We start from the raw sequence: 24,064 nt of genomic DNA on the forward strand, positions 1-24,064 counted from the left end.
GCAGCAGAGTGCTCTTATCCTGTGCACTTTGCTCCCCTCCCCCCCAATGTCTGGGATTCCCCCACCTGTGACTTGGCCAAGGTGGACTGGTGCAATAACAGGACTCCTTTCTTGCAGCCAAACGACTGGAGACCCCAAAGGAGCTGGACTCAGACAGTGAAGAGTGGACCCAATACAAGTGCCTATCCTTCCCAGCCCGATGGTCTCAGCGCCCAGCAACAGTGGGAGGCCAAGGACGAGCCCAGCCTCTGAGGAGGTGCCACAGTGCCCGGGTACCTATCCAGGGTCACTCCCGACAAAGGTCTGTGGGGCACTGTGAAAGCTCACAGCCTCCTGTGGCCTTCAGCAGCTCCCTAGTAAGTCCCTGTCTTTTTCTCTTAGAGTTTCAGTGGCTTCTGTTGCAGATAGATGGGAGAGGACTCTGGGGTGTGAAAGAGAAAAGACCGTATAAGCCTTAAAGACCTCTTAAAATGGCAGCCCTTTAAGTCTTATATGCAATCTGCATTTGTGTTTTGTTGGGCAAATACAACTCTCATTCATTTTAAATGTTTAGTGTTTAGAAATTGGGAGATGTCACATAAACATATAGATTTCTGACTTTTTTATTTAAAAAAAATTAATGTTTATTACTTTGAGAGAGACAGAGACAGAGAGACAGAGACAGAGTGCGAGTGGGGGGCGGGGGCAGAGAGAGAGGGAGACAAAATTTGAAGCAGGCTCCAGGCTCCAAGCTGTCAGCACAGAGCCCAACGTGGAGCTCGAACCCACAAACCGTGAGATCATGACCTGAGCCAAAGTCAGACGTATAACCGACTGAGCCACCCAGGTGATCCTCTGGCTTCTCTTTTAAAAAAGGAATTGGAAAATTTCTTGACACTAAGCCAGTATTTCCTTGTGGTGATAATTGGCCTGAATGACGAAGTTGATGCTCCTTAGACATGCTCCTTAGAAGCAGGTGGGCTTCTGTTCAACACAGACTATCCCCCTTCTCTGTTTACCCCCATCACTAAACTGAAGGCCAGGAGTGTGTCCATGATACATGTGTTTCCAAAATACAGTTCAAGAAAAAAGAAGCAGTTGTCATGCTATGTTTCTATAAAGTAGAGAAACAAAAGACGGGCCTTAAGGCTTGCAGGTTTCAAAAATGAAGAATGTACTTTTTTTGTGATAATCAAAAAGAGTCTTAAAGCAAAGAACTTCTATATCAAAATCAACCAGCACATTTCATTCCCTTAAATTAATTGCCTGGACCCTGTGGGGATTTAACTCTGGTCTGGAGTTTTTGTATATGGTTCTTTCACGTGTGATCCAATGATATAGCTATCACTAAAAATCCAGGTAGCATGTAAAGAAATTGAGTTTCTTCCCCAAGATTACACAGCATTCCCTCAAAGGCAAGGCCAGAACTAGGGCTTTCTGACTTCTGTTCCATTTTACTTCCCTCCATATCATGTTCTTTCTCTAGGAAACACACCATCTAGAATCTTCTGCACTTACAGAAAAGACCACAGGGAGCCCCAGCTATCTTGAAAAAAACACACATATTACAAGAAGGACTGAAGTGCTATTATATCATTATTAGAAAATTATCCTCATAATTTCAAAATTATCCTCATTATGAATTTCCTTCCAATTTTTATTTTCTCCATTAATACACACATAACTACATATATGTAACATTTTTGCAGTCATAATACCTATAAATTAAAGGTTCTCGGTTTTTTTTTTAATCTGATATGATATCAAAAGTATCAAAAGTGTCTTCCATATTGCTACCTGGTTTTCATAATCCAGGACTGTGTTTTCTGATCATGACAAAGTAATGCTGTGAATCTGTGTGTTCTGGGTTAGAACTTATCTAACTTCAGGTGAGTACAGTTAACTCTTATGTACTGTCTTGCCCAACAAATGCAACATTAACAAGGATAAAACATGAGCCAGGTGTTAAGGCCTATGATGCTCATAAACATACAAGAGGAATGATCCATGGATGCCTTTGGAAAGATTTTTTCTTTTTTCTTTTCTCAGGTGAGATAACAGGGCATGCATGTTGCATCTTTTCCTTCTTTGATTTAATTCTGACCCCTCTGAATGAAATGCTCTTCCCCAGCTCATTACCTAAATATTTGAGCAATGAATTTAGTGAATTCTCATCAGGCACATGTTCTAAGTCTTGCACTACTTGTGCCTTTTGGCACCTTCCAGTTCTAAGCACCATGGGCATCCCATGTGCCTGAGAATGTCTGCCCCAGGACACATGGGCAGAAGCAGGAAGATTTCCTTTGTAGATCTCAGTTGGAACACACAGATTCACTGCCCCTTGTTCGACCTGACAAATCTTAGTCACCCAGAAAAAGTGCAGCCCTTAGCCAGCCAGTGCGACTTTTATTTAGGACCTATCATTAAGGCCTACAATCATCACTGGCTGTCCTAAAAGTTAAATCACATGATGTTTATGATGCCCTGCAAGGTTCCTTCTAGCTATAAATTAGCACATTTGGGGTCAAATGTCCCAGGTTTTCATCTCAGCTCCATCATCTATAATGTGACTTTGGTCAACTTACTGAGCTAGAACCTCAATGTCCCCATCTTTAAAAAGGGGTATTGTTCTGTCTCATTACTTTATTTTGAGGACATAACTCTTAAAATTATAGGTTCTAGATAGATAACTAATAGAAGTCTTTTTTTTTTTTAATTTTTTTTCAACGTTTATTTATTTTTGGGACAGAGAGAGACAGAGCATGAATGGGGGAGGGGCAGAGAGAGAGGGAGACACAGAATCGGAAACAGGCTCCAGGCTCTGAGCCATCAGCCCAGAGCCTGACGCGGGGCTCGAACTCACGGACCGCGAGATCGTGACCTGGCTGAAGTTGGACGCTTAACCGACTGCGCCACCCAGGCGCCCCTAGAAGTCTTAAACTTCTAAATCTTTCTCAAGGAAATCTGTCTTCCTTGCACAAATGTTTGTATCTGATGATATGGAGTGGGAGATGGGAGCTTTCATAAAATGCAATGTCAAGCTCTCTCCCCTGAAATTCTGGTATATTGGTCTAGAATAGGGCCTGAACATTCATATTTTTTTAATTTCTGATGATTCTAGTGAGCAACCAAGGTTGAGAACCTCTCTAAGCATAGCATTGCCCCGCTAGGAAATAATCTTCATTTGGCTCAGTTGGGTATGTTCTATGGCTTGGGAGGCATTGGCTGAACGGGATGATTCATGCTTCCTTAAAGGACTCTGATGCTAATCCATAAAATATCTGTGGCTGGAGTGGCAGATCCTTGAATTAGCCTATAGAGAATATCTGTGGCAGCCCCAAGTGGACCTCCTGGCTCCTGCCCCCACCCAATCTTGGCAGGCTCTCTGAGCTTGCTTCCTCTTCCACCCGCCCATCTGGCATCCGGTCTGGTAGGGTAATACTCTCCAGGCACCACCAGGTCTTTATCTTCCCTTTGTAAATTAGTCAGAACTTGCTCTGAAACCTCCATGATGCCAAATCCTGGCAGTGCAAGCACCCTTCCACATTCTAAAGAAACCAGTTGTTGGTTTTCTTGGAAATTTGCCCTAAACCCCAAATAAAATGAGCATCAAGGCGAACAGCAACAGAAGATGGCTTTTTTTCTTTTACTACAAAGAACAAGGAAGCATCAGTTATTGCTGCCTAATTGGCTGCTATAAAATCTGTGGCTTTAGGGTGGGGATAATATACTTAGGAAAGTGGTGATTTCTGAGCCAATGTTTAAGAGTACTGGCAGATGGAAAATGAAATCCCCCCCCCCCCGCCGTGTATAAGAAGCCAAGCTTTGAGCAGAGAGTCTTTGTTTAAAAGTGCCACTTGCAAAAGGTTTTCCAGAACCATCAGACCAAAAAATATCTTCCTAATCATAAAATTTGCACTGAGGCTGCTTAGGCTCCTCCAGATGGCACCACAATTTCCTTCCGTGGGCCTGACTTCTCCTGTCTGGAAAGAACATAATTGAGAAAGGTAAAGGAGGTGTCTTTGGCCCTCTGCCTCCTTTCCTTAACTTGGTTTTCCTTCCTTTCTTTCCAGACTGGCAGGGACAGCCCACAGATACACACTCCCACTTTAAAGTTAGGTAAGAGTCCTGATTTAATTAGCCAAGCACACAAAATCTTTTTGGAAGTAATATGACCACACAGGGCAGGAACAGATGAAGCCTATCTCAGCTGGGCCTACCTTAACTTCCCAAAGGGTCCCAAAGGGCAGCACACAATTGCAGTGACCCTGTTCACAAAGGGTGGGGTCTTGCAATATCTAGAAAACTCCCTTCTTGCTCACCCACTTAATTTCTTTCCTTGGGGTTATGTCCCTTTTGGACAAAGCTTACCTTAACAATCAACATGCTTCTATTTAAGCAAATATTTGTTAACATTGGGTTCTCTCGGTTCTTGAATGGAAGGCAGTATCCTCTAGGCCACAACCTCAACCTGGGCAAAAACATCACTCCCCTAAAACATATCTGAGCCTCCAGCTTCCCAGCAACAGGTAAGTTTGTTTCCACGATAGTGATATAACCACATGGTTAAGTAAGTAGTGGAAAGTAACTAAACTTCAAAAGGTAAAAAGTAAGTCTCCCTCTCTTCTATGTTCCCCACAACCCTAGCAGCAACCATTATTTTCAGTTTCTCATGTATGACCCAGAGGTGTTTCACCTATATAGAAGCATACAAGTGTGGTATACACATGAGCACATCCTTTACTGCACATAGGAGCATCCCCTACACATTGATTTGGACTTTGTCATTTTACTTAGTGAATCTGAGGGAATATTTCATATCTGTAGACAGACATTATGGAGATCTGCCTCATCTTTTTATTAATGGCATTAGAATTTGTTGGATGGTTGAGCCATTGCTTACACATGTATATTTTTCTATAGTATTCATTCTTCTAGCATAATTGTTAAACTGTGTATACCTTTTTTATTTTTATTTTTTTTAATTTTTTTTTCAACGTTTATTTATTTTGGGGACAGAGAGAGACAGAGCATGAACGGGGGAGGGGCAGAGAGAGAGGGAGACACAGAATCGGAAACAGGCTCCAGGCTCTGAGCCATCAGCCCAGAGCCTGACGCGGGGCTCAAACTCACGGACCGCGAGATCGTGACCTGGCTGAAGTCGGACGCTTAACCGACTGCGCCACCCAGGCGCCCCACCTTTTTTATTTTGATTGATACTTCCCAAGAGGTTGTACCAGGTTAGACACTCACCAAAAATATATAGAAGTTGCAGCCTAGTAGAGAGGTTAGAAGAACACCAGTGCCTACAGAAAACTGCTCTTGGTGCTGAGTGTATGGGTACAGAGGGGCTATGGGCACCCAATGTATGATAGTCATCCATGTGAACTTGAGTAAGTTATCATTAAAACTGAGAAGAGACCTGAAATCATTATTACACTCTGTGTTAACTAACTTGGATTTAAATACAATTTAAAAATTTTATAAATAAATAAAAAATAAAACTGAGAAGAGAGTAGATTAGAAGTTGGCCTCCTTTTCCCAGCCTTCAATGTGGAATATACCCCAGTCATGTAGTATACAGTGTCCATATAAATCCTCACCACTCAAACTGTGGTCCTCAGACCAGCAGCATGAGCATATTTGGGAGCTTATAGAAATGCAGATGCTCAGGCTCCACTCCTGACCCACTGAATCAGCATCTGAGTTTAAGCATCTGAGTATAAACAAGATGCCCAGTTGATTTGTGTGCATGTTAAAGTTTGGAAAGTTCTGGCATCATGTTTAAGGGTTCAGCTTTTGGCATCAGGAGGCAGAACTGGATTCAAGACCCAGCCTTTTTCTTGATTTTGTGACCTTGAACAAGTTACTTAAATTCAATGAGCCTCATTTACCTCATAATTAAAATGGGAGAATAATACTAGCTATTTCAATGCTGTCGTGATGAGTAAATGATGTAGATAAACACACTTAGCAAAGCACCTGACTTTGTTGTAAATTGTCAATAAATGTAATCTAATGATAATCTAATGTAATCAAAGGATCTTTGAGGGTATAGTGTGAGGCCTGAGATCGCCTTCATCAAAGGTTTGTATGAGCTTTACATGTGCTGCAATAGAAAGAAATCTAACCAGTTGGGTACCTGACTGCCACAAAGCTCTAATCTGAAGAACTGGTAACCCACAATTTTATTTCTTTTCCTTCAGAGAAATAGACTAGCCAAAGGGCCCAGAGGTGGGTGCGGGCACAGCTTTCTCTAAGTATCCTAAGTGCCAAGTTCCTAAATGTTAATGAGCCAGACAGGAAACCAATGGGCTGTGGGCAAGAAGAATCATGAAGAACCTTGCCCCATGAAAACAGTCTGTGGTGACTGGATAAAGCTTAACTGACACTGCGGCTGACACCTGCAGGCTGGGCTTGCTGCCATTCCCAGAGAGAAGTAGGCCCTTTGCAGAGATTTTTTTTTAATGCATTGCTTTATGATTAGAAGGAAATATACTAAAGAAGTATTTTAACAAAGAGATCCCATGAGTTAATCAGTGGTGGGGTAGTGTGGTGTCCTAGATAGGAGTCTGTCAACAGAAGTTTGAATGCCTGCAGTCTGCCAGGCACTGGGGACATATCACAGATTGCCTCTGCCCTCATGGCACTCATATACTAAAGGGTAAATGGACATGCAATAAATAACCCTAAATCATTTTAACTGTGTCACCATTTGGAAAGACGTAATACATAGCTTAGAGCAAAGCAGTGTGTTGTCAGAGGTTGGGAGTCAGGTGGTATGAAAGCTGCCCTAGTTCTGACCCTAATTCATTGTGAAGTCTTGAGTAGTTCACCTCCCTTCTCTCTGCCATTCAATTTTGTCATCAGGAAAATGAAAGATTTGGTTTTGGTGACATCCAACCTTGTTTGCAACTCTGGGCATCTGTGGTAAAGGTTAAAAGCATCCCATTTGTGGGGTGCCTGTGTGGCTCAGTTGGTTGAGTGCCAGCTCTTGTCATGATCTCATGGTTAATAAGATGGAGCCCCATGTCTGTCTCGTGCAATTAGCACAGAGCCTGTGCTAGGAGTCTCTCCCTCTCCTGCTCAGCCCCTCTAAGAGGGACTCTGCCTCTTTCTCTCTCTCTCATTCCCTCTCTCTCTCAGAATAAATAAAAGGGGTTTTTAAGCATCCAATTGGGGCACCTGGGTGGCTCAGTCAGTTTAGCGTCCAACTTCAGTTCAGGTCATGATCTTACCATTCCTGGGCTTAAGCCCCATGTTGGGCTCTGTGCTAACAGCTCAGAACCTGGAGCCTGCTTCAGATTCTGTGTCTCCCTCTCTCTCTGCCCTCACATGCTCATATTCTGTCTCTATCTGTCTCTCTGTCTCTCTCAAAAATAGACATTAAAAAAAATTTTAATAAAAAATTAAGCATCCCATCATGTATACCCCCCAAATGAAGTCTATTTTCTAAAAAAAAAAAAAAAAAAAGGAGACTCCCATAATATCTTTTATAATCTCAAATACTATCTGATGAGCCTTAAGGACTGGATATATAAACCTGTTAGTTGTGCATGGGATGCCAAACACTAAAGATGCTGGCTGTCAGCAAGTATCAGAGGCTACTTTCTTCTTGTGGGGGACCTTGTCTGGCACAAAGGTTAAGAGCATGAATTCTAGTTGGACTATCTCAAATTAAGTGAAGGAGTCTCGCCTACTTACTGTGTGACCTTAGGAAAAACACTTAATCTCCCTGGATAGCAGTTTCCTCATCTGATACACAGATAACCAGGAGGATAATAGTACTCAACAGATAATGTTGCTGTGGAGATGCAATGAAATAATGGATGTACACAGAATGTAAGAAGCACTATATGAATAGGAACTATCATTACTACTTTGAGAAATGAGCTCAGAGCTCCTTGAGTGATGATTGTACACTGATGACAGGCAGTAGATGGAGCCTGGAATCTGGTGAGGGGAGTCTGCCAGGGAGCATTAAGAGCATTAGTAAGGGAACAAGTCAACTTTACCATGACCATGGAAAGGACTCAGTTAAAGGGTCTGACATCTGATTCTGGCTTTCTGCTGACTCACTGAGTGATATTGGTCATGTCAGCCATCTTTCTCGGTTTCAATTAAGTTGAGACTCATTTCATCTCAACTGGGACTGTGAGAAGCTGGTGAGGTCACATAAATGACATTGCTTGGAAAAGTAGGAAGAGCTTTATCAGTGTGAAATATTGCTAGGAAGATGGCATTCAAAGGCTGAGAGGTTGGATGATACATGCTCCCTTCCTTGGCTTTCTGAAAATAGTGACACCATATGGTGTGGATCGTTCACCACTGCTTATCACAAGGCAATGAGAAGAAATGCAGATTTGTTTCAGTCTTACTAGCACTCTTCCTTTTAATAAGAAGTACTTTTTTCTGGTTGTTGTCTTAAGAGGGTATGAACAAGAGGAGGTACAGTGTTGACTCTTAGAGAGCACTCCAAATGAAAGCTAGAACTCTCTGCTCCCGTCCATTTCTTTTCACCTCCCTGTGCTATTGGAAAGCCCAACTCTCATCTCTGCAGGCATCAAGTATCTCCCTGTGTGTCTGGGTTTCCTCTCCTGTGGCTCACCTGTGCCAGCAACCCCAGGGAGGATAGAATCTGACTTTTGAAATCATTGTATTTGGTAATCAGAGAAGACACAGTCTGAGGACTCTTTATCCACAGGGTTTTGTTTCATTTTTTTTTTTTTAATCTCAACCTGGGTTCTTATTTGTGAAATCTGTTAGCTCATTGGCACTCAGTCTTACCCTGCATAAATTAATCAAGATTTCTTCAGTCCACCATTTTCAACCATTAACTCTCTTTCTTCTAAACTTTAATTAACCTATGAACTATTAACACTGATATAAATGGTTTTGTGTGGCAATTTCTTTGCATGGTGGCTTTTGTCCTATCTGTTAAGAGCCTGTGTTTGTTGAACTTCTGCTTCAAACAAAGCAATAGTTGGGGCTCTAGAATGTACAACTTTGTGTAAAATGCATTCTCTATCTCTGAGAGAGATTCAATATGGATATAAAAAAATTAAATTTAAAATATAGGTCAATATGTGGTGAATTCCAAAGGGATGATACAACTGGCAGCTTCTACAAGGATGTGAAAAATTGGAAATCCATGAGTCAGATCCTGCCCACAGATTTTTCTTTTCAAAAAACAGGAGTTGTCACATCATCTCTCTTTATCCTGAAAAATCAATAGATTTGGCAAACTGGACTAGCACCAGAGCATTTCACTAGCAGAACAGTTGCCACCTTTCACACAGGGTAGCACTTGCCAGGTCTCACAGCCCCCGCCATCCCACAGTGTCCTCATCTGTACCTGGGCAACTTCCCTCATCCACCTTACCTGCCTGACTCCCATGGAGATTCTGAGTTCAAGAACACACTATTGTGGCTCAGAAGACCGAGAACTCATTGTGGGCTGGATAAGATCTCATGAACATATGAACATTTCTCATGGATCCTGAAGTCTAGGTAGCATTTTGGTAGGCAGGAGAGGTCTTTTCAAGCAAGGTATGATCAGAGGCATAAAAAGGGAGTACATATCCAGGACGCAGCAAACAAACCAACAGGCTGAGCTGAGGGCCTACATTGAGAAGCGGTGGAAGTAAAGAGTAGAAATGCAGACTGTGAAAGCATTTAGATGCCAGACTGAATTGATTGTGCTAACAATGAAGATCTCCTGAAAGTTTTCAAGCTCAAAAATACCTTGAGGGAAAGGATGTTTTAGGAAGACGCATGGATAACACATATGAAGGGTTAGAAAGAAAAGAGGTAAGAGGAAGAAATTACTTTAGAGGCTGATGCAGGAATCTAGATTTGAGGGCTAGAGGTCTGAGTCTGGCTGAAAGCATCAGCAGTGAAAGTGGGGAGCCACAGTGAGGGAAGGGCTGCCAGAGTCTATAACCAATGAGTATGCGACATGTCAGGTTGGGGGAAAGGGAGGAGTCACATAAGAATGCATTGACCAGGCCTGTGGGAGGAAGAGATGTGCTGGAGGCAGGACTTTCAAGAAGACTGTATTATCCTTTCTGCAGGTGTACAAAGAATCTTCCAGAGGGGGTCTTCCTTCCCAATCCCTTCATGAAATATTCTCATCCAGGCCTTTCTTTCTCAGGAAAAAGATGTGACTCCAGACAAAAATCTACTGGCCAAAGTACAAGATGCTGCTCTGTGGCTGGAGACCTTGTCAGACACAAAACCAGCCAAGCCTTCTCTCTCCACCACCTCCTCCATTGCTGACTTCTTCCTCGCCCTAACCATCTGCAACTCCGTCATGGTCTCTACAACCACTGAGACCAGGCAGAGAGTAAGGACCACCGATAGTGGGTGGTGGGATGGATGGGAGATGGGACAAGGGGTGAAGCTCTGAATAGAGAGACAAGATACTTGGATCCTAGTCACAGCATCACCATTTCACCACTGTGGGACCTTGAACAGATTTTTTTTTTCTGGGCCTCAGTTTCTTCATTTTTTAAAAGAAATGGAATAAGTTATAGATGAGCTTTCTATGTAGCTTTTAAACTTTGTATCTATCTGTGTGTAGGGTAGATATTAAGAGTTAATATTTACTAAGCAGTGCTGTGTGTCAGTCCCCATGCCAAACACATCACCTGCATTATCATTTAAGCCTCACAACCCAACAACCCTGTGAGCTATGTCCTTGCATTTCACAAGTGAAGAAACAGTGGTTTAGAGAGCTTGGACAACTTCACAAAGGATGTATGGGTACTACACAGCAGAACCCTCTGTACAGCTACATAATAATATCACATTATACCGGTCTCTGTTTTTATGTGAGGGCAAATAATAATAATAATAATAATAAAAACCATGGGTGAAGTTCTGCCAATTTTGAGATAATGCAGCTGTATGGCCATTTATAGAAGTTTATACTCTGAATTATTTTTTCAGCACTAAAGATAGATTGATCTTCAATTATCCACAGACTCTCACCCAAGCTCTCTTATGAGTGACTGAAGAGAATAATTGAGTGTTTTAACTTGTGGCTAATGAAATCAAGAAAAAGAGGGTTCACCCAGGTACCAAACCAAAGCCTCCCATATTACACTTAGATCCCATTCAGCCACTAAAAAGTCACCAAGTTATCAAAAGTTTTTAGGGAGATTTGGAAGGCAGGAAATGTTTGCTGAGAAATTAACTCTATTTTCAAGAAAGGAAGAAGTACATATTGGGAAGGATAGCATCCAACTCCCAATTTTCAAGTTAATGGGGAGATGTTAGCTGACAGGTAACTCAGGAGTCCAATCTCTGGAGCCAGAAACACCCAGATTTTAGTCCAGCTCTACTACTACACTCTAGGTGGTCATAGCCAATTTATTGAACCTCTCTGTGCCTCAGTTTCCTCATCTAGAAGTTAGGATTACATGGCATCTGCTAGAATTGCTGGGGAAGGCGAGATAAGATACTGCATGCAAGGATAAAGCAGACAAAGTCATGGAAAAGGCCCGGAGAATGTAAACTTTTACTATGGGTCTGGCTTTTGTCTCCTTTTCTTTCCTTTGTCCATGACCAAAGCAGGATTGTAAAATTGAGTATTATCAATCCCTAGAATGTCAAGGCTGGAAAGAAATATCTGGCCTAATCTTCTCATGCTGTAGGTAGGTAAACTGAGGCTCACAGAGGTGAGACTTGCCTGTAATCCCTAAAGCCCCAAATAATCCATTTATTGTAAAATGACCTTCCTCTTCCACCATAAAACAGCTTGATATTTTTTTTTCCAACACTGAGAGTTAATGTTCCACTTCCCTCCTTTTACCACAAGGTCACCATGCCACCCTCTGCCAAGGCTCTGGGGACGTCCCTGGAGAAGATTCAACAACTGTTCCACAGACTGAAGCTTTTGAACCTTAGCCAGTCATTCTCATCCACTGTGCCCTCTGACACCGACCTGGGAGAGAGTTTGGGGGCCAACATTCCAACCCCAGATTCAGAAGAGACGGATGATGTGTCTGTGTGCAGTGGAGGTAACTCCACTGATGGTGGCTATAGGAGCAGCACATGGGACCAGGTTGACATCCAGGGGTCTGGATTAGACGCTTCCTTGGAAGAGGTGCTGGAGGCCCCAGCTCTAGGCCTGGCCAGCACTGAGCTCTGTTATGAGGCTGAGAGCCCTGATGAGGCAGCCCTGGTGCATGCCGCCCATGCCTACAGCTTCACTCTGGTGTCCCGGACACCAGAGCAGGTGACCGTGCGCTTGCCCCAGGGCACCTGCCTCACCTTCGATGTCCTCTGCACCCTGGGCTTTGACTCTGTCAGGAAAAGAATGTCTGTGGTTGTGAGGCACCCACTGACGGGTGAGATCATCGTCTACACCAAAGGCGCAGACTCAGTTATCATGGACCTGCTGGAAGACCCGGCCTGCGGTGAGTCCCACCTCACCAGGGCTCCAGGAAGGGGGGTCCTTGGTTTGGGAGGCAGTATGGAACAGTAATGAGGAGCTGGAGTTATAGTGTCATTTAGTCCAGCAGGTCCCAGCTGGAACAGAGGCCACACGATGCTTTCTTCAAAGGAGTTCTCTTAAATCATGCTGCATTCTGCATCTCCTCACCCTGGATTATTACAGTGCTCATGAGCTTATTATGGTCTTATACTGAAGAAACTTCTTTATTTATCCCAGTTTCTTGTTTTCCAAACTCATTTTTTAAACATGGATTATCCACACACAATTGTTTTTCTACCAGGACACTCATTAACATAACCTAGAACACACTGTGGTCCTCTTACTTGTGGAGAGAAGCCAGCTGAACCCAGAGAAGGAAGTGACTTAATAGAGGTGGCACAGCTAACCAGTGGTAAATCCTAGGCCTAGGTATATTGAATCTCAGTTCAGAGTTCTTTCTATGCCACCAGAATTCTGCACCAGGCTCAGTTCTCTCTGGGAAGCCTCAGGTGTCCCCCTTTATCATCCTTTTCCCCAGCCTCCCCCAAATGGATTTTCATAAACTTGCTCCAAGCCAGAGAAATGTTCCAAAGTCCCTACATATCAGTGTCCAATTTTGAAGCAGCATGAATTAGTGTGCAGCCGCTTCCTGATTGCTAACAAGAAGAAGACAGTTATGGGGCTGTGATTCTCCCAGGATAGTAGATTCCAGCCAAGCTTTAGAATTGCCCAGGCAGCCCTGTGCCTCCTGCATTATCAGCTATGGATTAAAGCCAAGAGGTTCATGGGGATTGATGAGTATTTAGAATGGGAAGAGAGCTAATTAGGTCTCTTCATCCCCAGACTCTGGCAGACAAGTGAATTCAGTGTTCCTGAGTCAAGGGAACCACGGCACTCTATCCCTGGGCAACAGCCATCCAAGCTGCCCTGGAGATATTTTTTTTATTTGTCCCTCACCTGATTCAAAAATAGATTAGAGAGCCTTCCAATAAAAGACACATACACAATATTACTATTAAAACTGAGAGTCAAAGCTTTGAAAAGCAGGGAAGAAAATAACCCGAGATGTAATATATTTACAGTGTTTGAACATTCAACTTGACCCTGAGGTTCCTAGTAGCCTGAGAAAAAAAAGTGAACACTCCAGGGCACACAGGTAGAAGGCAAAAGGGTTTCATCTTGGGGAGCTAATGTCTTTGAAAATAAAATATTGTAGATAGTGCTCAATAAGACAGTAGTGCTCAATAGGCACAAAGATTGTGCTTCAGGCACTAGGGGAAAAGTAGAACCTGAAAAATGAGAAGATAATCTTTAAAAGGATTTTTATATTGCATAAAATATCCTTGGAATAATACCATGGGAAAAATCAGAGATTTGTTGGATTTCCTTATAATTATTTTACCGTAAAGAATTGTATGTTTAATTTTGCATTATATGAAGGGAGTAGATGAGGTACATAAAATCTGCTTGCTACTTCTGGCCTCCAAAGATTGCAATCCAGCCCTGGTAAAGAAGGATTCTGAAGCTTTCTCCCAGCTGACTTTTACACAGTGCTGCACCTGATTAGTGATGTCTGTGACATCTTAGATAAAGGAGGTGGTGATGGCATCAATCTTGCCCCATACCCACCAACCCAGGCTGAAAAATTATTTTTATCTGATAGATAAAAGTACTGTTAATTGCAGGAGAAAAAGATAAATTTCTTCTGAAAGAAACATGTAAGACTTCCTAAAGGGGACTTTGAGCAACACAATGAAATATTTTTATACTAGAGTTAAAGGAAATGCAAAAAATATTTTTTCTAAGGCCATTTCCTATTATAGAAAGAAAGCCTAACTCAGAAAAACACCCCCCTATGTGGTGAAGAACTTAACAATGAGATTCAGATCTGTGGCTGTCTTGGGATCTAACTTGATATAAAGACTGAAATAGATGACACAGGGGATGATGGATGATATGTCTAAGACTTAGCAAACAGTTTATCCAGGGATAAACTGGCTACCTGGAAAACACCTGAGGTAATAACAAAGATTCAGACTTCTGGTCCATCCCCTGATTCAGAAGGACTTCAACTGGACCTGGGAATCTCTATTATTTGTTTAAGTTCCCAGGTGATTCTTTTTTTTTTTTTTAATTTTTTTTTCAACGTTTATTTATTTTTGGGACAGAGAGAGACAGAGCATGAACGGGGTAGGGGCAGAGAGAGAGGGAGACACAGAATCGGAAACAGGCTCCAGGCTCTGAGCCATCAGCCCAGAGCCCGACGCGGGGCTCGAACTCACGGACAGCGAGATCGTGACCTGGCTGAAGTCGGACGCTTAACCGACTGCGCCACCCAGGCGCCCCAGTTCCCAGGTGATTCTAATGCAAACAAGTGTTTGGGAACAATACCTAAAATGACCTACCTTCCCTAGATAGAACTTTTCTCAGCTAGGCCTTTTTGGTCAGATACAGAAGGCAGAGAATTTAAAGACTCCTGGAGTCACCACCTTTTGGGACTTCCTGACAGCCAAGAGAGATCTTCTATGTTTCTGGGGTGGGTTATAAGGGGATTCCTCCTCACTCATGGAGGACAATGACTATTTTACAGCAACTGATTCTGATATGGAAAAGAAGGTGAGGAAAATCCAAGCCAGGACCCAGAAGCACCTAGACTTGTATGCAAGAGATGGCCTTCGAACACTGTGCATCGCCAAAAAGGTAAAAATAAATTTCTCCTTTAGTAGCTTTAAGGTCTCAACACTGAGTTGGTCATTTCTATTCCATTTTAGAAAGCCCTTAATAGTGGTTGTTTTAATATTTTCAAAATTAGCTATTTCAAACATTCTAAATTCTGACTCACTACAAAGACCAAGGATTTTTATAATTATGCTGGGACAAAACTCTGGATGGCAAGATTCCATATTAGCATGGCTTTGTTGTTCCCCATTTTTCATTATTTATACATATAATTGGTAACCCATTACTCATAAAATAATTTTTACTGTTATAATTTTACCTCCAAAGTATCCTTTTAAATTTTGCATTATTTGCCTAGATTTGAAATTTAAGAGATACTATGTGATCACATAAAATTCTAGATTTCTGATTTCTCTTATAAATGTAGAGCGTGTGATGAATGGGGTCGACATTCTTGAAAGGCAGCTAATAGCTAGAACCAAGTAGTAGCTGATCCCTTTGATGAGGGATATATTCTCCTGTGTTCTGTAATTGGTCACAGCCCCTACCTTCCCTGTTGCATTGCCCTTGGCTCAGCTATAGTCATGTATTTACCCACCTCTCACCCTGCAGGCCTTTGACTTTGCAACACCTGCAAGGAAGGCAGGCAAAGAGAGATGAATATCAGATTAGAGACATCTAATGAGGCACCTAAAGTCAGATGGGGAGCTATGATGACATCCACTGCTAGATGGCTAAAAGTAGTTTCTTCTCTGCAGATCCCCAGAGCTCTTCATCTTTTATGGTGCTTAGTGCAGCAAAGTTTAAGAGCACCCACTTTAAAGTCAGACCTACCTGGGCACAAGTTCCAATCTCACCACTTACCTGGTGTGTGACCTTGGGAAAGTTTCTTCACCTCTCTGACTTTGGGATTTTCTTATCTGTAAAATAGTACTAATGCCCCCTACCTCAAACAGTTGTAATACAGATTACTGAAATAACACATGTGTAGTGCCTGAGACAGTGACCAGTGCTTACTACTCCACAGATTATAATTATACCCTTACCACCTTCTATTTTCCCCTGAAATTATTTGTGCCTACTTTGCCTCCTCTAATAAGACTGTGAATTCCTCAAAAGCAAAGGCCTATTGTGTCCCCTTGGTTTTCCTTATAATTCCATGTTGGACAAAAGAATAATTTATTGTAATAAGAGACAGTATGCATGTAATACTAACAGAGGGATATAAATGTGCTGTGGACTCCAAAGGAGGAAGAGATGCCCTCTAGTTTGGTTCTTCCAGCTATTGGGTACTCCAATTGCTCCCACCTCTCTACCTGGCTCTCCATCCTTCAACTGATGTCTTCAAGGAACAGAAAGAAAGCCAAGTCCATTGCTTGCATTTGCCCCTCCCTGTGACTGACCCCTTCTTATCAGTCTATCTCAACTCGGACTTCACTTTGTCTAAGAAAACTAAAAATCCAAATGAAATAATCCTTCTTCCCACAGCTATCACCCTATCCAGTCACATTCTATCATGTCACTCTTTATTTTCCTAAAATTATCTGTTCTTTTAAATAATTTACATGGATTAATATCTCTCACCCTCCACTACCCCATAAGCCCAGGAATCTTGTCTGTCTTAATCACTGCTATACCTCCAGTGCCCAGAGCATAGCAGGAGCAGGGGCTCAATGGATGTTTGGTGATAATGGAACATGAGGATCAATCCTTCATTGATTCATGCATTCAAAACAAACAAACAAACAAAAAACATTGAGGAGAAATAATTGTGTAGGGAAGCTCAGACAGGCCAGGCACATCTGAATTGGCCAGTATTCACCCAGCATTGTGAAACAGCCTCTTCTTGTTCCATAGGTCATAAGTGAAGATGACTTCCGACGATGGGCCAGTTTCCGGTGTGAGGCGGAGGCATCCCTCGACAACCGAGATGAGCTTCTAATGGAGACGGCACAACATCTGGAGAATCAACTCACCTTACTCGGTAGCTAAAAATAAGTCATCATTAAATTAAAAAGAAAATGCTACAAGCTGGAAAGGGAGTTCTTGGCCCGACTCTGACACTGCTACAGATGTGTCTCAATTAGGAACCCTCCCTGGAGTGCCCTTCCAGGTATTTGGCACAAATGGTGCCAATATCCAACCCAGACTCCACACACCACTTCCTGAGGATGCCCAGGAGCATTCCCATACTTTCTGTTGGACAAAACCCAGGAGCTTGGTTGCTTCTCCATTTTTTCAAATGCTTATTGAGCACCTACTATATGCCAAGGTGCATGCTAGGCATTGGGACTAGGGAACAAGAGCCACAGGCCCTATCTTCTCAGAGCTCAATCTAGCAAGGAAACTGGATGATTCAACAAGGAATTTCAAGTGAGTGTGATGAGGGTTGGGCTGGAAGACGTGCCTGGTTGTATGGGACCACAATCTAGACTGGGGCCAAGGAGAGTGCAGGAAGGTAAGAACTGAGCCGAGCAATGGAGCTAGTCAGGCAAAGAGGAAGAATTTTCAGGCAGAGGGAGGGGACAGAATGAAGAGCTAGAGGTGAGACAGACCCAAGAGGCTAGAAACTCCAAGGTCTGCTATGACTGGACCACAGAGTTGGGGGGAGAAATGATGTGAGGTGGGAAAGGTCAGCATGACCCAGGTTATGAAGGTACTTAAATCATATGCTAGCAGTTTAGAGAGAAGGAAGTAAAAGCAGGGACAGGTTCATACTTTACAAAAATTACTCTGGCTGCTGCTGTATGGAAGTTCGATCAATACACTGAGGGAAGAAGAGAAGCAGGGAGACCAGCTAAGACTGTAGTATTGTGTTTCTGTGGGAGGAAAAGCATTACCCAGGTAGAAGGAGGAAGCTTTATTTAATCAGGGTTAATTACCTCACAGCTCAGGAGCAAGATCTGAAAAAGGCAACATGTGACAGCACCCTGCCACTGGCCACATGGCTAAAGCCTTCTTTCATCTTGGGAGGCAATGCTGAACTGGGGATGAGGGCCAAATCTTGGCCTTGTGCTATATACAATCCCCACCCCCCTGAGCTTTAGTTTCTCTTCTGTATAAACCATACTGCTCCAAGCTCTCAGCCACGCAGGGGTGCAAGGCGACAGACCCAGGGTTGCTGAAAGAAGATGGTGATGCCTTTACATTCTAAATATAGCAACAGGATTTGGCAGGAAGAGTGGCAAGCAAGGGGAGACCATTTGTTCCCCACCTCCTTCTGCCTTATTTTTGTTCCTGTGTTTTGACTCCGGGACCTTTGCCTATTGCCTCCCAAAGCCCCTCTGAAAGCTGGCCATGAGAACTTATTTTAACAGAAACCAGAGGGTAGCCAGGCCAGACAGCTCTATCCACCACACGAGACCACAGAATGCCATCCCATTAGGGCATGTGACTCCTTTCTCACCCGCCTGAGGCTGCTTTTGTTTCAGGGGAGGGTTCTAGTTTCAGTCAGTGAGAGGTGCTCCTCAGCTGGTTCGGCATGAAAGAGAACGTGCTTGTCAAGATCTGGTGGCTTCCCTTGCTGAGAAAGACTTTCACAACCTCTCTGTTTCATTTTTTCTTTCACACAAATAAATGTGTTTTTCCTCTCTCCTCCTTCACTCTGCCTCCCTATAGTATAAATCAGCTTCAGAATCTCACCTTCCAGGCTAACCCTTGGAGAGAAAGACAAGGATTGAAGCAACACTTATCATGGGGTTGTTTACCTGCACATCTGGGCCTGCAATACAAAAGAGGCACTTATCAGGATAGAGTCATCATTTTTGTTCCCTCAAGGTGGCTTTGGAAGGAGAGGACTGGGACTGGGAAGAGATTTCATCTTACCACCAAGAATCTGCCCTGCCACCAATACTGCATTTGCATTTACACTGAGTCCCACACTATGAAATGGTCTTTTCAGTATCCATCCAGTGTAACTGCTTTGCCAACCTATTGTCACTAGGGATTGTTAAAAGAAATGAAATGCCTTGCTCCTGCCCAGAGTGAAGTGGGTAGCCATTAGTCTGTGGTCTAAAAAGAATTTCAATTTAAATACAGATTTTTGCCTAATCAGTTAGTAACTATTTGATATTTGGGTATATATTCATCAGGGTTGGTGCAAAGCTTGAGATCATTCAAAAATTATGGAATCTGCATGTTTAATTCCAAGATTATCATCAAAAACCTGAGTCCTTATTTTGCTGTGAACTGTTAGAGAGCAAAGGTCTCAGTCTCTCTACTTCTCTCCACTCCCATTGCTGGTAGGCCCACAGGGGCTACTCCTCCACAACTCTGCTAAACCTCTAATCTCATCCTGCTTCCCACTCTGTTCCCTAGAATGATCTTCTTAAAACTAAAAACTGATCCTGTCACTCTCCAACTTAACTCCCTTTAATAGCTTTCTTGTCTACCAAATAAATTCCAAATCCTTTAATGCTCTGACAAGGCTCTGCATGATCCAAAAACCTTACCTCCCTTCCTGGCCCCATCTTTCACCCCATTCTGCCTCCCTTTCTTCACCTTCGTCTACTCTGGCCTCTGAGCCTTCATACATGCTCATCACTCTACCTGGAATTCTCCTCCTTTGCCACTTTTTGGCCTTATCTTCCAGGTCTGAGCTTAAATAGCACTTCCTAGCAAGGCCTTCCCTGACTATCTAGATGAAGTTCAGGTCTTCTAGTATATGTTCACCTGGCATCCTGGGCTTTGCCCCTCATATAGTTCAGTTATAAATTCTTTTTCAATAATGTTTTGAGCTGCAAGAGGGACCAGCTCCGTTTCACTGCTATATCTTGGGTGCTTAGCACAGCCTAGAACATTGGAGATATTAGATATCATTGTCTGACTTGATAGGGCTTTGGGGAAATTAAACAGCTACTTTTTCACTCTAAATGTAAGCTCTGGTGTCTTTGATCACTCCAGGAGCCACTGGGATTGAAGACCAGCTGCAAGAAGGGGTTCCAGACACAATTGCTGCTCTGCGGGAAGCTGGGATCCAGCTCTGGGTCTTGACTGGAGATAAGCAGGAGACAGCAGTCAATATCGCCTATTCCTGCAGATTGTTAGATCAGACTGACACTGTTTACTCCATTAATACAGAAAATCAGGTGAGGCCAAAGTAGGGACCACATGTCCAAGTGCAGAACAGCCCCTAGACCAACAAGAGATAGGGTTATGGGAGGGATTTAGGTACAGAGGGGAAGCACCCCTACCCTTAAAATATCACTGAACCTTGGAGCTCAGAGGTCCCCAGAAATCATCCACCTCATCCCCATGCATGGCTGACCAGTTTGATTATATTACATCTAGTAGTACATGTTAGAAAGTTTTGATCTTCCAGATTTCATCTTTGGCCCAATCTCCTCATTTTACAAATAAGGAAACTAAAGACCCTTGAGACTAAGTCACTTGCCCAGAGTCACCCTGGTAGTTTCTGATAGAACTAAGTCTAGAACACTGTTCTCTGCCAGGCCAGTGCTATCTTCATTATACCACATTGTTTGTTCACAGAACCCCAGTTGTTAGTTTCTTATACTTTGGACTAACTCTTCCATTGAAAAAGCCCCAACTAAATTGAAATGATTATGAGTTTAAAATTGCAGCTCCAATTTGTATGTCAGATTGGTTTGCCACAGAATAAAAACTGAAGGAAATGATTCATGAGACCAGTAAATTTTGACAGGATAGGAGAGAGAGAAGCAAAGTCCTAAAACTGCAATTTTAAACCCCAGTAGGTTGTGGGTGGCAGGGGATGGGGTTTGGAGAAAGGGCTGTGTAAAATCTGGAGAAGAGTATTCAAAGTTATAATACAATTTTATATTTAGGAGAAAAAAATCTATTTTCACAATGCAAACCACAGAAAGTGAAGTTTTAACACCTTGGTTGATGAATATGGAAAGTAGGCATTGAGATGTATGCTTCCAAAAGGAAGCAGGAAAACATTGTCCTGGAAGGGCAGTGGGAGCAGGGCACTGGAAGGGAGACCTAGACACACCATGGGAGAAAGGATGGAGAAGAGGGAGGAACATGGGAAAGAACAGCACAAAAAAAGGATACAGGGACGGTGCCGGAACCTCTTTTGGTTTTGCTTAAAACGGATATGGACCCAGAATAGAAGTTCGGAAGATTTAACTCTGGTTTTTATTCCATAACGAATCCACGTCACATACTTTTTAAACAGTAGTGTATACTATGAAAAGTGCCTGAGGCCCTTTAGATGAATTGGAAAAATCACTTTCTTGTCAGGTGCACAGATTATGCTCTGATTATATTAAACTCCAATGAATTTTCAAAATGAAAATAATCTTGGGGAAATCTTTGGCATTAATATTATGCTTAGGAAAGAAAGTAATTTGCTGCTTGCTTGAGTACTTGATCCCTGTAATAGCATTGATGTCTGCCTGCCCTACTCACAATGGAAATTCTGTTTGCAATGATCATTTCACTTCAGGTAATTCCAGGAGGAGGACATGGGCAAACTTGTGAGTCAGCCAGTCCAAGGGGGATAGAGTGGGCTTCTGTGGTTTCTGTTAAATACAGTGCATTCCTATAGGAAGCTGAAGATGTTTAGCAATTAATTATCCAATGTTCCTAAGGAATAGCGTGTCACATTTCATGTTTGGTTCAGTCACTGTTAAATCATTCAAAGATGTTTGGGACCCTGATGGTACCTGAATGTTAGGACCAGCCCATGCCCTGAGTCCTTTAAACCTGTAAGATTAGTCTTTCTACCTGAGAAAAAGTGGTGGGTACATGGATATGTTAAGCCAAAAACAGGAAATCCATTCCAAATCTCAGATTTATTTAAACCTTAGTTTGATATAATTATGTATTCAGTGGATATTTCCTCCAAGGGTTTTAATCTGCCTAATTCATTATAAATTGATTTAGGGCTACTGTTTCTTTGTTATGTATCTTAAAGCTGTAAGCAGGTTGGGGCGCCTGGGTGGCGCAGTCGGTTAAGCGTCCGACTTCAGCCAGGTCACGATCTCGCAGCCCGGGAGTTCGAGCCCCGCGTCGGGCTCTGGGCTGATGGCTCAGAGCCTGGAGCCTGTTTCTGATTCTGTGTCTCCCTCTCTCTCTGCCCCTCCCCCGTTCATGCTCTGTCTCTCTCTGTCCCAAAAATAAATAAACATTGAAAAAAAAAAAAAAAAGCTCTAAGCAGGTTATGGGACCTCTCTAGACCTCAGGGTTCTCTTTCATAAAATGAGAGAATTACTATCATCATCAGTGGAAGTGCTGGTCTGTCAAGGAATTTAGAAGGAACTAGAGCATTAGAAACCAATAACAGAAATGATTATTATCATTATTAGTAGCATATATTGAAAGCTTAATATAGTCCAGATATCATACCTCCCTAAACTTCACCCTCCTCATATGTAAAATAGGGATTAGAAAGATTTATTTCAGAGGCAATTGGGAGAATTAAATAAGATCATAGAAGAAAAATACTTATTAGCACAGTATTTAACACACTCCAAAATTCAGTGGCTGAAAACAACCATTTATTATCCCACAGTTTCTGTGGGTTAGGAGTCCAGGGTCAGCTTAGCTGGGTACCTCTGGTTCAAAGTCTCTCTGAAGGCTGAATTCAACCTGTCAGGTCTGTGGGCTCATCTAAAGGCCCCAACTAGTGGGTTGTTTGGGAATGAAGAGAAGGCCATCCTCAAAGCTTACAGACATGATTGCTGGCAAACTTCATTTCCTTACCACATGGGCCTCTCCATAGAGCTGCTTCACAACATGGCAGCTGCTTTCTCCCACAGCAAGCCATCCAAGAGAGGGGGATAAGAGTGCCAAATTGGAAGCCACAAGTCTTTTTATAAGCTAATCTGGAAAGTGACATCCTATCACTTTTGCAGAATTCTCTACATTAGAAAGGAATTGCTAGGTGTGGCTCATAACCAAGGGGAGGGATTGCACAGGGGCATGTATCCCAGGATGGCAGGGATCATTGAGAACCATCTTGGAGGCTGCCTACCACAGTACCCGGCATATACTAAAGGTTAAATGAATGGTAACTATTGTGGTTATTACATCATACTTTGAAATAAGCAAATTCAGAAATTTTATTTTGAAACATATCTCCAGTGACTTCCTGCAGTCCTGCGTTGGAGGAATTTATATAATTTATGCTGGCCCCAACTCCCAGCAAGGACTATCTTGATCTCTTTCCCAGATAAGTGCCTCAGGCATAACCACCCACCCCTGGCACAGCTTCCTCTCACCCTTCTAGGTTCTGGGCATACCCTACTGCTTGCAACACTCAATTTAGCATCCCCTAAGGGAAGACTCAGGAATGATTAACTGCAGTTCTGCTCACTCCAGAAGAAAGTATCCCAAATAATCTCAGAAGCTTCTAGATCAATGGTCCCCAAACCTGTCATATCAGAAAAATCTTCACAATTTTTGCTTAAATCCACATATTACCTGTACTTTTTTTTCATGTAATGAATTCATTTAAATTGACTCACTTTGAACACCTTTAAATTTATTTTTAGAATAATTTTTTAGGACTATACTAAATGAAAACCATCATCCTTGCCATAGATAAAAGAACACTGCTAAATAAAGATCATGTGAACAAAACAATGCTATTAAAATCAATAATACTGACTGCCACAACTTTATTTGAAAGTAATGTTGCAAAATCTAATAAGGTACTAAGGATATATTTAGAACCAAAATCTGACTTGATCTCTGATATAATCAAAAGTAAAAGAGGAAATAAATTCTTCACTATGTTTCGAGGTAAATGTCAGAAAAAATAAGTTTCTTTACATCAGTAAAATGTTCACATTCATAGTCAGTTTTAACATGTATGAGCAACACATTCATATCAACAGGTAAACACGCAGTGTATTTTTTCAATTGGGAAGCGATAATTCAAGCAGTGATGATCTGCCTCCACTAGTAAGTTGGATGAGCTAGCGCAAGTTACTAAAGATTTCACTGTTTCAATTTCCTCATCACTCAGTTTCCTCAGGA

The 24,064-nt window shown here is 42.4% G+C and overlaps 1 protein-coding gene across 1 annotated transcript in view; it reads left to right on the top strand.

The window, feature by feature from the left end:
- Positions 1-24,064, top strand: part of ATP10B (ATPase phospholipid transporting 10B (putative)) — a 350,924-nt gene that overhangs the window by 289,006 nt on the left and 37,854 nt on the right. The window contains exons 13-18 of the mRNA XM_047860005.1: positions 118-356; positions 10,133-10,324; positions 11,801-12,401; positions 15,009-15,118; positions 16,955-17,081; positions 20,000-20,184. Of these exons, the coding sequence (XP_047715961.1) occupies positions 118-356; positions 10,133-10,324; positions 11,801-12,401; positions 15,009-15,118; positions 16,955-17,081; positions 20,000-20,184 (1,454 nt within the window). The remainder of the gene's footprint in view (positions 1-117; positions 357-10,132; positions 10,325-11,800; positions 12,402-15,008; positions 15,119-16,954; positions 17,082-19,999; positions 20,185-24,064) is intronic.

This window comes from Prionailurus viverrinus, chromosome A1 (assembly GCF_022837055.1).
Source record: "Prionailurus viverrinus isolate Anna chromosome A1, UM_Priviv_1.0, whole genome shotgun sequence".
In the NCBI taxonomy this organism is placed as follows: Eukaryota; Metazoa; Chordata; class Mammalia; order Carnivora; family Felidae; genus Prionailurus; species Prionailurus viverrinus.